Raw genomic sequence first — 13987 nt, 5'->3', positions numbered from 1 at the left:
TTGTGAAATCTTGTTTCACATGTGGCTCAACAAACTAATGAGATAATATAGTCGTAAGCCTTGTCCTATTGGTTACCATCATTATTCCTTGAAGTGAATATCAAATTGCACACATAATAGATTTGATTGGATGAAATATTCTAACAACGACAGTGGTTAAGTATGAGCATGTAGATATTTTCATGAGCTATGTGTTCATTTGAAAACACTGCTTTTTCCCACCAGAAGTGGATTTTACTTCACTCTTGGAATAAAAGTGATAATTTGATCAACTTATGATATATTATAAAGTAATTGGCTGAATAATACAATTAATTTGAAAGTTGTTGAATATTGCATCACCCCTGAAGGGAATAATTGATTCGTAAGTTGGATTATAATCAATTTACATGAATGTGTATGTCATCATTATATGTTGATGATTATAATTGTTGATGTTATGGTAAAATTATATATCAAAAAATACTCAAAGAGTAATATAGTCATGTTTCCTGAAGGAATATTGATGAGTCTTGCCTACATATATGAGACACTTGTTGTGTCCTATGTCACATCATTTATCTGGCCAGATATGAAATTTTTAATTTGAGTTTATATGATACGAATATTGCTATTTTGATGATTAGCATGGGAAATTATAGCAACTTAAAATGCGGCGTGTGATAAGTGAAGTTTTCGAAACACGACCAATGCTTATGAAAGATTGACACGGATTCTAGGCAAACTGATAAAGTCGACATGAAATGGTTAAATGTGACAATTGAGGCCATCCGGGTTCATATTATACCCGTTTTCATAAACCTGGAGTTTATCATAAAGAAAAGATAAGTGCTGAAATTCTCTCGTGTAGAAATTTTATTAAAGGCAAGCCACTGCACCGAGATTGAGTATATGTGATGTTGGAGATCTAAACACTACTCTCTGAGTTGAATAAAGAACTTAAATGTTCATGTATGGATTGATGTTATATTCAAGTGGCTTATAGCTACATATTGAATTTTCTGAGTAGTTTTCGTGATTAAAAATCATATTTTGATTATTATATGTAATCGGTGATCTCCTGAGTTGAGTATATATAAAATCCAACCAACTGCATTATATGTTACTCCCCGAAATATTTTGTTATTGTACAAAAATGCCCATGTAAAATCTCATCGGTGATATGAGAAATTGATGTCTAAGGTGGTTATGATAAATTTTTGACTATATATTGGTTATAGTTTTTACCATCTTAGGGGAGAAAAGTGAGTTAAAAGTCGGTAAAAACAAATATGGAATGATCCTTATCAACCAAGTTCAAATAATGTTATACATCAAATTCACTGAGTAAAGGTTTTGAATTTGATATAACAAAAAAAAAAAAAATTTTTTTACCAGATTGATACATATACACCTGAAGTGTAATTCAATAAAAGTCAAGATGAATTGACGGTTCCACTATGAAAATGAAATAGATGATAAATAGTAAGATGAAGCAGTTGGTATGAAATAAGAATGCTATATTTGGAGTATTCCCGAAGTGACACAGATATCTGAATGATAATAGATGGCCTAGATAAATATAATGGTACCAAATATATATTCAGATTCAGATATCATTGAACAGGACTGATATTATCAAAAGATGATAAATTATATCGATATATTTATGGAACCTATATATATTTGCGCGCGATATCTTATGGACTCGTAATGGGGATCTTCTACTTAAGTTCATTTTAATTGTCGACATATAATCATTTATTAAATGAGCTCATGGACATGAAGTCCATACATTGACCTGAAGTCAATATATGTTATGAATCTTGGAAAATAAACTGTACAGTTGCATTATTGAGTCATCACCATATGCATTTAGAGATAAGTACATTATTTGTATATTAGATTATATATATATATCCATCATTGCATTATTTTATAAATATTATTTAAAAAATAGGTTTCATGTCATATGAATGCATGTACATATTTCATAATATTGTTTTAACTTGTTATATTATTAAAAGGAGAAATGTTATCTTATAAGACACTCCAACGAGGATGACTCCCTGTAGGAACCTCTTATAAACGATCATCAAATGATGATGATGCTTGATCAATTGAGTTTTGAAGACTCTTGGTTATAAATATAAACCTCTACCATACGATTGAAAGATTATCGTGATTAGTTCTAAAAGGCAATATTCAAAATACTAAAGAGTTTATTTGAATAAATTGTGTTGTCTCAACCTGTAGTTGAGCATATGGAAATTCATATATAAATGAATTTGATGGCGAAAAATCTATAATAAGGATGTCAATCCATACAGTAATAAGATTTGGCAAGAAAGATCGATGATTTTTCAAAGATGAATTGTTAATCAGATTGATTCTCCTGAAGAGAATGAATTCAGAAATGATAGCTGCACTCTTTTTCCCTTCGACTAGGTTTTTTTTATCCCAATGGGTTTTTCCTAGCAAGGTTTTTAACGAGGTAGCACTAAAGCGCATTAATACGCTATAGTCATGATGATCATCATGATTGTTAAGATGACAATTGGTACGTTTAGACATGCATATAATGTTATGACATCCATTGAGAAGAATTAAAATTATTTTCTCTCAAAATTGCGGTGGTATTTTTTGAAATGAAAATCAAAGAGTTATCATGAAATGATGACCATATACAGATTATGAGTTCCGAAGAAATATGATACTGAAACTATCAAGGATTTTTATTGATTGAAGATAACAAGTTTATTATCAACCACGATGGGTTCTATTTCAACGATCGAGAAATTACGTCAAAGCATGGATTATTTCAAGATATATCAACTTGTTTAATCATCAGGGGGAGTTAATACGCGTTGTACTCTTTTTTCTTATCCATGGTTTTGTCCCACTGGGTTTTCCAGAAAGGTTTTAATGAGGCGAACATTATGTGTGTTAGGAGAATATTGTCATCGTGAGACATTGTATTTTTTTTTAGGTAATGGTCATCCAAGGGGGAGTGTTATAAAATATGTATAATGGATGACCATTATACCCTTACATCCCCAACCATTGTATCTATTCCCAACCATTGTAACATTTCATCTCCTTATCCTTTAGGAACCATCGTTACCTTTCATTAAAAGGTCTATTTGTATTCTCTCTATATATGCACATGTACATGGAATAATATAATATAACAATGCTCACTTTCTCTTATATTGTTCTCTCTCTTTATATTATCTTCTTTTATCAAATTAGAATTATAACAATTGGGAGATTGACAAACAATATAAATTATTATTAATTCATAGTTATAATTATTAATGATTAATGAATCCGGCTGATAATAATTGAGTAAAATAAATACACACGGTTGGCTTTGTCGCACAAGAGACCAATTTGTGTAAGGCCATAATTAAACAAACCATTTTGGGATGTGGGGATTCCATGCTTTATACGTCTTGCTAGACGTATAGTGTGGACATATCGAATGGGGTATGGACTTATGAATTATGATATGTGAGATATCAAATAATTATTTGTCCACGTTATAAAGTTTTCTTAACATTTAAAATATTGAACTTGTATATAAGTTAGAAAATTATTTTATTAGAGTTGAAAAGTTCATTCACCGTAGATTTTATAGCGCTTACACTGGAATTGATCAATATTATCACTCAAAATTAATAGATGTCCTTATATAATCTGACCAAGAAAGGCAGAAATAGGTCCCTCACTACTTAGAAATGGTGTGAACATGGTTGCACCAAGTCCGAGTAGCTTCAGACGGTCAGGCCTTTCGGATCAATTCCGAGTTTACTATAGATTTTGGAAGTGATTTGGGATCGGCCTTTATGTAAAAAAAATAAAAAATAAAAAATAATAATAATAATTCTACCTCCTCCTTCATAAGAGCATTTAACTTACCTTTCTTAATAGACAAAAGGAAGATCGTGATTAATTGGACTTAAGCAAGTTAAAACAAGACCAATTGCTAATCCAATGAGTTTCGCTTGTGACCGTCAGAAACTTGTGATCTTTCCTAACCTCTCTTTCACTTGCTCACTCACTTGTAGCTTGTGACAACAAGTGTCCGTTACAAATAAAAATTTATGTTGCTAATCGAACATTTAATGTGTGGATATGTGAGCTTCTTCGATTTCATTTTCAATCGTTGAGCTTAGGTGGTTCTACCTTTCACCAAAATGAGAAATAATGGAGAAGTAAAGCCACCATGGAAAAAATAATTATTAAAGTAATTACAATTCATCATGCATGGCCAAATGATAGACATTGTTTAGTTTATTTCTAGAACGAAATAGGAGTGAATATTTGATTGTCAAACCCTCCAATACACTAGGAGAAGAAAGAGTATAATCCCACGTCCCCACACAATATTCAATATATCTATTCGTATTTTATACGAGTTTCAGCTTGTAATCGTTGTTTAACTTTAATTTTGGCGACAAAAATCAAGAAAATAGAAGGGGCCGGCCAGAGCCGGCCGGCCGGCCAGGAGCGGGCCAGCTCTCCCGATCGGACCGGGCCGGGGCGGGGATGGGCGGGCTTGGCCGGGCCCGGGTCGGGCTGGGATATTCTTAACCCGGGCCAGAACCCGAGGCGGGCCAAGGGCGGGTCGGGCTGGCGGGCCTTACCATTTTATTTTTTATTTTTGCTAAAATGGCGGGGCCGGGCTGGAATTTCAGGACCCGGGTCAGGCCAGGGTTAAGGCCGGGCCGAGCCAGGTCATGCCAAGTTGCATAAAATAACGGGTCAAGGCAGGCCGGGTCCGGGCCGGGTCCGGGCCGGGCCGGGTCAGCCCGTGCTGATGACCAGCTCTAGTCGGCAGTTAGTGGATAACAATTGGCAAGTGGACATAATAGATGTTTATGATCATATTATCCATAAAAAAACTCACCTAATAAAGAAAGTTAAACAAATAAATGTAAAATGAAATATGTAAATAAATGACCTGGACGAAGGGAATATTTCTTAGACTACGTACCTCTTTACGCGGACTAAGTATGAGTCATCAAACTCTCATAATATTACTCTAGAGTATTCTATTTTATTTTAAGGCTTATCTTAAACTCTCCAACATATTTGGTTTATTTATCGGATTTATCTAAATCCTTTACAAAAACACAATCCGTTTATTTCACTATTATTATCGGTGGTTTCAAGATGAGTCTTGTATTTTCACGACTCAATTTAAGACACATGTTATATGATGTATAGTGATGTAAAATAAAATCACATACTTTTCAGAGATAATTTTGCAGCGGAAGTAAAAACGATTATAAAATGATATGAATTAGTTGAAAAAATCTCGCACGACCCCTCAACTAAAACTAGGATATGACGTGAATAAACTCTCCTTACTCGCAAGAAATTCGAAGATATACACAAATGGTGGCTCTCACCTCGCAGGGATCGAATCACACTAAAATCTCAACCTCGCAAGGAAGAAATAAAGAACTTATAACTCGCAAGCAATAAGCACACAACAAGAAACTCTTGTATTAATTCTCAAACTCCATTTCATAAAACTGACAAGGCTCTATATTTAGGCTTTGTTTGGTAAAACGAACTGAAAAGGTACCTGAAAACTGAAAAACTATCTGAAACCTGAAAAGGTAGATGATAAGGTAACTGAAAATTAGGAGCTGATAAGGTGACTGATTATATAAAAAATTGTTTGGCAAACTAACTGAAAATGTACCTTATTTTGGTAAAATGACGTAAAAGGATATAATAATTATTTAATATATTATAAATTGAAAGGGTAAAATGACAGTATTACCAAGAATTAGGTACCTGAAATGTGAAATGCTACTCTAGGTACTTCCCAAACACTTTCAGAAAAATAAGCTACCTGAAATTTTTATCAAAAAAGATACTTCAGTCAAAACAGTTACCTTAAATGTCTTGCCAAACGTAGCCTTATACTACTAATATTACCTACTAAACTCAGTAGAAATAAAAAAAAATTCCTAAACTAATTAGGAAATAAAAACAATAAATAAACTTTACCAGACTAATTAGGAAATAACAGTAACTAATTTGTCTAAGATTAAGAACGTGAACTCTCCTACACTTATGAGGAAACTAAGAACAATTAGGAAACTAGACAATCAGCTTCTTTTCGTTGATTTAGGACACATTTTGACTAAGTAAAACTTCATCCTCATTATCCTCTAATGCTCTCGCATCATTTAGACTCAAGGTCAAGGTGTGATACACTCATTCACTCAATCCTATATGAAAATTTGTAATCATTATTGTGACACACTAAAAGCATCTCCAACGGATAGCTACAATACAACGTGGCTTGATTTGCCACTTCAATTTTTTAAGCTACTCTGCTTTTCGGCTACGTACCGCTCCGATGGCGAACTACAACATTTTGTAACTTGTATGAGTCCCACTTTCTTGCTTTCACCAATGAGAATTTACCCTTTTTTTTTTTGAAAAAAAAAAAAGCAATCATGTAGCTTGATAGAGCAAAAATGCTTAGAGCATCTCCAATGGTTACTATGAAGGACCTGCTTGCAATTTTAGAAAAATTTCAAGCGAGTTGCTCACCATTGGATTAGGAAAAATACGACCCGCTTGGATGCTACACCTGCTCTACCAAGCTATATGCTTGATTTCAAGTAGCTTTCTTTTTATTGATCGATTATTTTAAGTGGGTCAATTCAAGCTACAATTGTATGTCGCTCACCATTGGAGGGGTATCTAGCTTATAAGCAATATTGTTGAAAATTCCTATGTGGCAAAGTAAGGTACAATAACTTGTGGCTTACCATTAAAGATGCTCTTATAAGCTACATCGCAATTTTCATCTCAATGGTAAGCTATATGCTTATTATTTTGCAAAAATTGCAAGCAGGTCCTTAAAAAGAACCATTGGAGATGCTCTAAGTCATTTTCATACCCCGCATACTCACTCCGTCCCGATCATTTATTTGTCTTTGAATCTTTAATTAAACTAGTTGTGGCACTGCGCCCGATGGGCGCAGTGCCCCAATTTGGCGAAACGGTTTGCTTAAGTTATTTGGGTATATCAACGACCCAAATGGCATTGAATAGTAATCTAATTTTGGAGTAGCTGAGCATTGGAAAGTATATTTGTCTGAATAATTTTTTATCATATTGAACCATTTTACAATCTTACACAAGGCTAAGTAACTCGTTAACAGGGTTATTACTATTAGATAATTACATATGATTACGAATAAATTATAGATAGTACTGAATACGGTGAAACCTTAGTGAATTCCTCTACTTTCTTTGATCTAACACATTTTGAAGGCTCCTTCTCATTCCTATACCCCTCCTCCTCTTCTTTTCATTACCCTTTTCATTACATTGTTCGTTACTCTACCGGCTGTGGTGCCTCAATTTGGTTAATCGCTTATATTACTTCATCAGTGGATATCGTAGGAAAAATAGTTTTTGTGATCGATGTCTGTGTAATGCTTCCTAAAATGCCTTGTATAATAAAAAAACAATTCAAAGTTATATCTTTTTCCGAACACCAAATATCATCTGCAACATTTCTAACATATAAATACGCACATGATTCACTTAGTTTTCATAATTTGGGGCGAAGATAAATAGTTGTATCTATTGTAAATGTTTTGCACTTTCGCATGTTTACTCATAATGTCTAATTAAGTCGTAAGTGCGGTTTTTAAGTGTCAAGCGTAGACCATGGAGCACCTATATGTTTTTGGCCGTAATTGTAGATTTTTACAATGCTTGAAGATTTAGAGTTTCAATCTTTGGCCTTTTTCCTATCCATCAGAAATGGTCATTTTTACCTTGTGATAATACTTGCGACGTTACAAAAGCCCTCACAATAAGAACATCGACATTGCATTTCTGAAGCCTTGTCTTGATACAAAAATTCGGAAGCACAGTGGCAAAGAGAGTGAAGGGGTGCAACAGAAATGAAGGCGTGTTATCCTTAAAGCTCTTTCGTAGGAATTATTTGTTATCTTGGCTTCAATGTATTAAACTTCGTAGCTGGAAACATTGTAAAAGTGACTATTCCAGAAACGCATCCATAGTAATACAAAGAGTAACTGTTTGAAAAATTAAAGTTTTGTCATACAAAGATTGCATAAATATTCTCAAAAACACATAAAGCATCCTTCTCCTCTAGATGTTATGTAAAACAAACTCTATTCCATCCTGATCGATACAAGATTCAACAAACATAACATTTACGGAGGAAAAAATGTTGTGCCACAGTCTCAGCCGGCAATCCAGTAATATTATGCAGGCACTACGAAGACGGTTCCATAGTATCTGAACCTGCAGAAAAAAACAATGTAAGATTACGGCTCCAATGAAAGCCAACGATAATATGTAAACGCGTTTATTAGTGCAATTGATAACTATCTGCACATGTATAGGTTCAAATACCCTACGACAATCATCCATGTTCTTCCTTGATTCCGTTACCTTACTTCCCATTTATTAATTTTGGCCGAAAAACTTTACACCCACAACAGGTGAAACTAAAGGGACATCCAAGACCATGTGATGTCTGCAATTAACTTTCCCAGTCACTTTAATACCATTTGTAAGTGAAGACTAATGCAAATTCCAGAACTCAGCAAACTTATCTTATGCACATATGCATTTCAGATCAATAACAGATATTCTTGGGACAACAAGGAGACCGGTATCAAATCAATATCTTTAAAGAATAATGATAGTAAGCATCAAATGAGAGTAAATTATCACTATACATTAGTCGACCAGGACTTGGTAACTTAGATATCCAACTCGATCTACTTTATATGATAACATTTTTGATATACATAACAATCTATTTGCACGCAATCAAAATAAAATCAAAATGAAAAAATGGAACCTAAATGATACAACAACATTATCACTTGACTCCAACAGAACTATAACTGATGTGCTTATTTTCTATCTTTCTTGTATGTAAAAAATCATTAAAAGACATCACCCTATCAACTATTTGAAGGTAAAATCGTATAATCAAATTACTCATTTCCTAAGACGGTAAACAATATTCTTCAAAGCTCAAATGTACCATTAGTATTTATAATTCATGTATACCTATTAATTTATTCAGATAATTGTAAGCAAGCTAAACACGACATCATTTCACCAAGGTCGAACTAAATTCAGTATCAAAGCAGTCACATGAGTATAACATGAAACTTGTATAATATATTAAGTATGGTGGTACTTAGTTCAGTACTACCATTGGCACAAACTTATTTTAGGGCGTTAGTGTAAAAAGTCAGTATTTACCTGTAGTTGATATGACATCCAGCTCCATCTCAATCACCCTGTTGAAACCCAAATATTGAGAAAGTCAGACCCATCGTGACCTAAAACAGAGCCGAATTTTGACGGCATAAAGTAATCGCTCAATGGATTTTGGATCAAGTGTGAGAAGTACACCATCTTGCTCAGAATTTCTTTGTTCAAGGGGAAAATAGGCAAGTTAAACGTCGCTAAAAGTCCATCAACTTAAACATACATGTACACTTAATACTGTTGGAAAAAAATAAAGGAGCACATCTACAGAATAGTAGCATATCAAAGACGTTAGGGAAGTCCAAACAGTAGTAAGAAAGAAGGGAAACTTGTTATCCGTAGCATTTCAATGCAAAATGTTAGCAAACAAAATAAAGTCTGGGTGTGCATGCACTTGCAACACGTTAATCTAGTAGTGTAATTTACAACTACCACAGATAAGCCTTAAACATAATAAAAATAATAATAATTATAATAATAATAATAATAATAATAATAATAATAATAATAATAATAATAATAATAATAATAATAATAATAATAATAATAATAATAATAATAATAATAATAACATATTATTAGAGCCAGTTACAAAAAGACAAAGTTAGAGTTTGTAGGGCGCACTATAATTATATTGGCATTAACCTAGCAGTCAGAATCATAGTAACCCTCGCTGCCAGAGTTGTCTTCAGGCCACATAGTGAAATCTTCCGAAACTGGGTGTGCTTTTTCTAGGCGACGATGACATTCGTATTTCTCTCTTGTAGTCGTATAGTTCTTGCATACACAATATATCCTCACCACCTTTTGGCCCCTTTGAGCCGTGATCAAACCACGTATATTTTCTGTAACTAATTCGTTATTATAATCGACAAGTACTTTTGATGTTTCAGTTCCCACAAGGAACAATTCTGCCCACCATTTGCAAACCTCGGCTACACTCCTCTTATCAGCTTTTGAGAGTCTATTAAACACATTAGAAAGTACAACCTCCAAACCAAGTGCCTGATGGTGCTGTGTATCATCATCTTGTGGTATAGCCTTCAATACATTCGCTTTAACAAATATCTCTTTGCAGTTGAAGCGACCTTTCTTCCAGTCCTCATATTTCCCTATAAATTTTTCTCTGTCACTCTCATCTTGGAAGAAAGGGTGTGTGCATGTGAAGGTATTCATGTTAGGGAGGTAGTGTATTCGTGGGTAAATAATAGTGTAATTTTTATTTTCATAAAGGCAGGATGATGGTGACAGGGTAATTGTAATGCACTTTATTACCTTTATAGAAGAGAGAAGGGGATAAGATGACGTTTAATCTTACTTAACCTAAGCAATATAAATGAATAGTGATGTCTAATCAACTGCCCTTGCATGTATTTATGTCAATAATTTAATACGTTTAAATAGTTGCATCTATGAGAGCATTAAGTACAGGCTCTTTATTTATTTTTACGTTTTTTGGGGTTTTTTTTGGGTTTTTGAATGCAAATTTGTGTTTTGCGTTTTATTTCGGAAATCTGAGAAATTTCGTAGTATGGTTACTCGGTTTCGATACAATTGAAGCATTCTTTATCTTGTACCTTTATACGTATCATGTACTGCCATTTTTTTAAAATAAAAAAATATTTTTTGTTAATATTTAATCGGGCTGGCATATGTAATCAATAAATATTAGCATAATATATTATACCAGTATTCTAATTCCAAACATGGTATTGGTAAATTTTTTTGTAGATATATGTAATAATTATAATCCTTTAAAAATTATTGGTCTTTATTTACATTTAATGGTTCGCCATAACTATATGAATCTTTCTTGTCTTCGTAAAAAAATAAATTATATGCTAAAATATTCTATTTCTCGCTTTTTAAAAATTTATCTTTTTGATTGAGCAATAAATAGTTTTCAAAATTATAAATAGCGCAACTAAATTATTGATAATTACTTCTAAATTCTAACCAGTGTTCCCATTGAGTCCGCCCATAATTTTGTAGTTTTTTAGGCTTTAATTTAGAAGAACTTATTAGTTGTGTTACGAAATAATTTTTCCGGGTTGCCTTTCTTACAAATATAAAGAGGAATCGTCCTTCGTACAAATAACAATGCATAAACTATAATGTTAGAGCCCTCATTCTATAATGTTAGAGCCCTCTGATTGTAGGACCTTGGAAATGTCCAACGTACAAACAACAACCAAACGAAGTAAGATAGAAAAGAGGAGGAGACTTATTTATTAGGAAGACAATATTAATATTACGAAATAACTTAAATGCAATAATAATAATTTTTATAAACTTATTAGTAGTACACAATTTTGTGTTTTAGAATTTAGGTTAATACAATGAATTAAATTCCTAATTTAATTCTTCCTCCCCCTCCCCTTGGCAAATATTTCACATGTATCAAGTTAATACAAATGCATGAATAAACATGATTTAAACTTTTGAAGATATTTAAGTATTAAAGACTGAGAGGGTAAGATGACTAACCAAAAACCAAAAGATCAGCATAAGGGCCAATCTCATCATGTCTTGCTCTTCAAAACCAGAAAGCAGAAAGTTATCAATCATCTCGCCTTTCAAACGAGCCTGTAAAAAAGGAGTTCACATTATCCGTGAATTCCTTTTGTTGAAGAAAATAAATAGTAAAATGTGGTAACTGGTAATATATATGCTCACCTGATTAGTCTATCTCTCTCAAGACAATTATAGTTTACCTTTGCCAAGACTTTTAGCACCACTGGACCCAAAATTTCTATGTTCCATGTGTCAAGATGTCCTCCCACATTCTTCAGGAATTAAATTTTTGAAATAGTGTGAGAATGATATAAAAATATATATTAGGTAAAAATACAGATAGCCAGAAAATGATTACTGGAAAATCGACTGCTATGCTCAGTTGCGCAAATTTGTTTGTTCCTGGCAGTACAATGCACTTTTCCTGCGAAAATAAATCTTCTCGGGTTTCGGTCCCCAGGCATATCCTGCAAGTAGTTATCGATCATTGGATCACAGACCAAATACTTCGTAATTCTTAAAATGAAAGTCCAATTACTTCATTACATTCTTCTAATAACAAGAATACCTATTCAACTGAAAAGAGAGATACCTCTCTAACTGAAAAGAGAGATACTTACTCAGAGAATTTCCGTCTGTGTATGCCTGATCTGTTATCGAAGCACATGACTCCCTTCAAAACCGGTATCCATATATAAGTAGCCTAACAAAAAAAAACATGCATTATTAGTAGTAAACAATAGAAAAAAGCAAAAAACAATAGAAAAAAGTAAAAAAAAAAGCCAATTGCCACTTATACATGAATTATGAATACCGCTTTTGAATGAATAAAACCAATCTAAGGTTCACAATGAGTTTAATGTTTCATTAACGCAATACATAACTAAACTCTCATCACAATATGGCGCTACCGCTGAATCTCCAATGCTTTATTAAATTGAAATAAATAAACAATAGAAAAGAGGGAAGGGCAGAGATAGAGGGAGAGAGTTTGAATGACTAACGTTCTCCTAACAACGAACGAATCAGTATCAAGTCCAAACTGAGGAGATTTAACAGCATCTTCAGCAACCTTGAGAAGATTAAGACCCTCTATCCAACATTTTTCAGTTCTTCAAAGAAGCTCCACTGTCATATACTCAGATGTTGCATTTCTAATAAGAACGCCGTACCGATAAGAATATATGCATAAGAATTAAAAAATTTCTCGGCCGGGCCCACCGTAAGGGGAATAAGGATGAATAAGCCCTCCAGAGGCACCCGAGGCACCGCCACCAATTCCCAATTCATCAAATACATCAACCTGCAATTTCAGTTTCTTTGGACAGTTCTCCCGATTCTGATAATTATCTTTCATAGACTAATTTGTCAAGAAAATTCAAATTGCAAATAATTCATGAAACTCCACTCTCCACTATCCCTTTCCCTCCTACACTGACTCTGAATTTGAACCAAACCAAGGTAATTATACTTTTAATCATTTCTTAAGCAAATATATAGCAATACTCCATCGGATCACATAAAGTTCATCAATTGATAATACACAGTTTAATTCTCAGAGACCAACAAAAATCTTTAATCTTATTTATCAAAGGAAGTTTGTGTGTAAAGGGAGCTAGAAGTTCAGGGTTGATGCTGAAAAGATTTCGAACCCATGTCGTGTGAACCACCAATTAATGACTTTCACAGCTAAGATAGCTGTTGTCTGTATTCTGAAAGAAGAAAGTTGAAAGATCCCCTGACTAATATTTTATGGTATATAGGTAATACCAACAAACAACAAAACAAACAACGTCCGTAATATGAGTCTTAATCACTTACTTGTTTGAAATTGAGCAGGTACTGACTGAAATATGCGCCCTACAACTACTGAGATAACCGTCATCAAACAAAGGGTTCCCACTGATCCAAACAAAACCTGATTCATAAGAAGTCTACAGTGTAAAGAATTCTTGAATATATACAAGTATGGTCTGACTAACTTGAGCAGAAATAAATTTGTCAACACACACAACTACACAAATCATCATGTTGCAGTAATTTGCCAAAAAAAAATTCACTTACCACTGTAGCCTTTCCGTCTGCTACCCATTAAGACATACGCAGGAACTAATTTTAAAATGAGCTCAATATCAACTATATCATCAAGATAAAACGCAATACAATGAGTTAATGAAAACAACTATACAAG

At 33.4% G+C, this 13987-nt stretch overlaps 1 protein-coding gene across 2 annotated transcripts; it reads right to left on the bottom strand.

Moving 5' to 3' along the window:
- Window positions 1–7991: 7991 nt before the first annotated feature.
- LOC141622726 (beta-galactosidase 3-like) lies at window positions 7992–13762 on the bottom strand. 2 transcript variants are annotated; one of them, XR_012533074.1, is made up of 9 exons: window positions 13618–13751; window positions 13018–13099; window positions 12801–12924; window positions 12417–12499; window positions 12155–12263; window positions 11959–12068; window positions 11770–11868; window positions 9274–9311; window positions 7992–8295 (listed from the first exon to the last, which is right to left on the bottom strand). XR_012533074.1 is itself a non-coding variant. In XM_074438728.1 (9 exons), exons 4-8 carry the CDS (start codon window positions 12461–12463, stop codon window positions 9303–9305), a joined length of 336 nt encoding a protein of 111 aa, XP_074294829.1. In that variant the 5' UTR covers window positions 12464–12499; window positions 12801–12924; window positions 13018–13099; window positions 13618–13762; the 3' UTR covers window positions 7992–8295; window positions 9274–9302. The 2 variants fall into 2 exon arrangements, 1 of the variants encoding a protein (XP_074294829.1); XM_074438728.1 differs by having other exon boundaries at window positions 11997–12068; window positions 13618–13762.
- Between the last annotated feature and the right edge of the window lie 225 nt (window positions 13763–13987).

This window comes from Silene latifolia, chromosome X, assembly GCF_048544455.1.
Source record: "Silene latifolia isolate original U9 population chromosome X, ASM4854445v1, whole genome shotgun sequence".
NCBI classification, from domain to species: domain Eukaryota; kingdom Viridiplantae; phylum Streptophyta; class Magnoliopsida; order Caryophyllales; family Caryophyllaceae; genus Silene; species Silene latifolia.
This window is presented reverse-complemented; position numbering and strand designations above follow the sequence as displayed.

Bases quoted from the DNA above. Each gene is read 5' to 3' on its own strand.
- LOC141622726 (XM_074438728.1), bottom strand. From the start codon at position 12,463: ATGTGCTTCGATAACAGATCAGGCATACACAGACGGAAATTCTCTGA. The intron at 12,264-12,416 runs GTAAGTATCTCT...AACTACTTGCAG, and splicing joins CACAGACGGAAATTCTCTGA to GATATGCCTGGGGACCGAAA. The intron at 11,869-11,996 runs GTAAACTATAAT...CCTTTTTTACAG, and splicing joins TGCTAAAAGTCTTGGCAAAG to GCTCGTTTGAAAGGCGAGAT.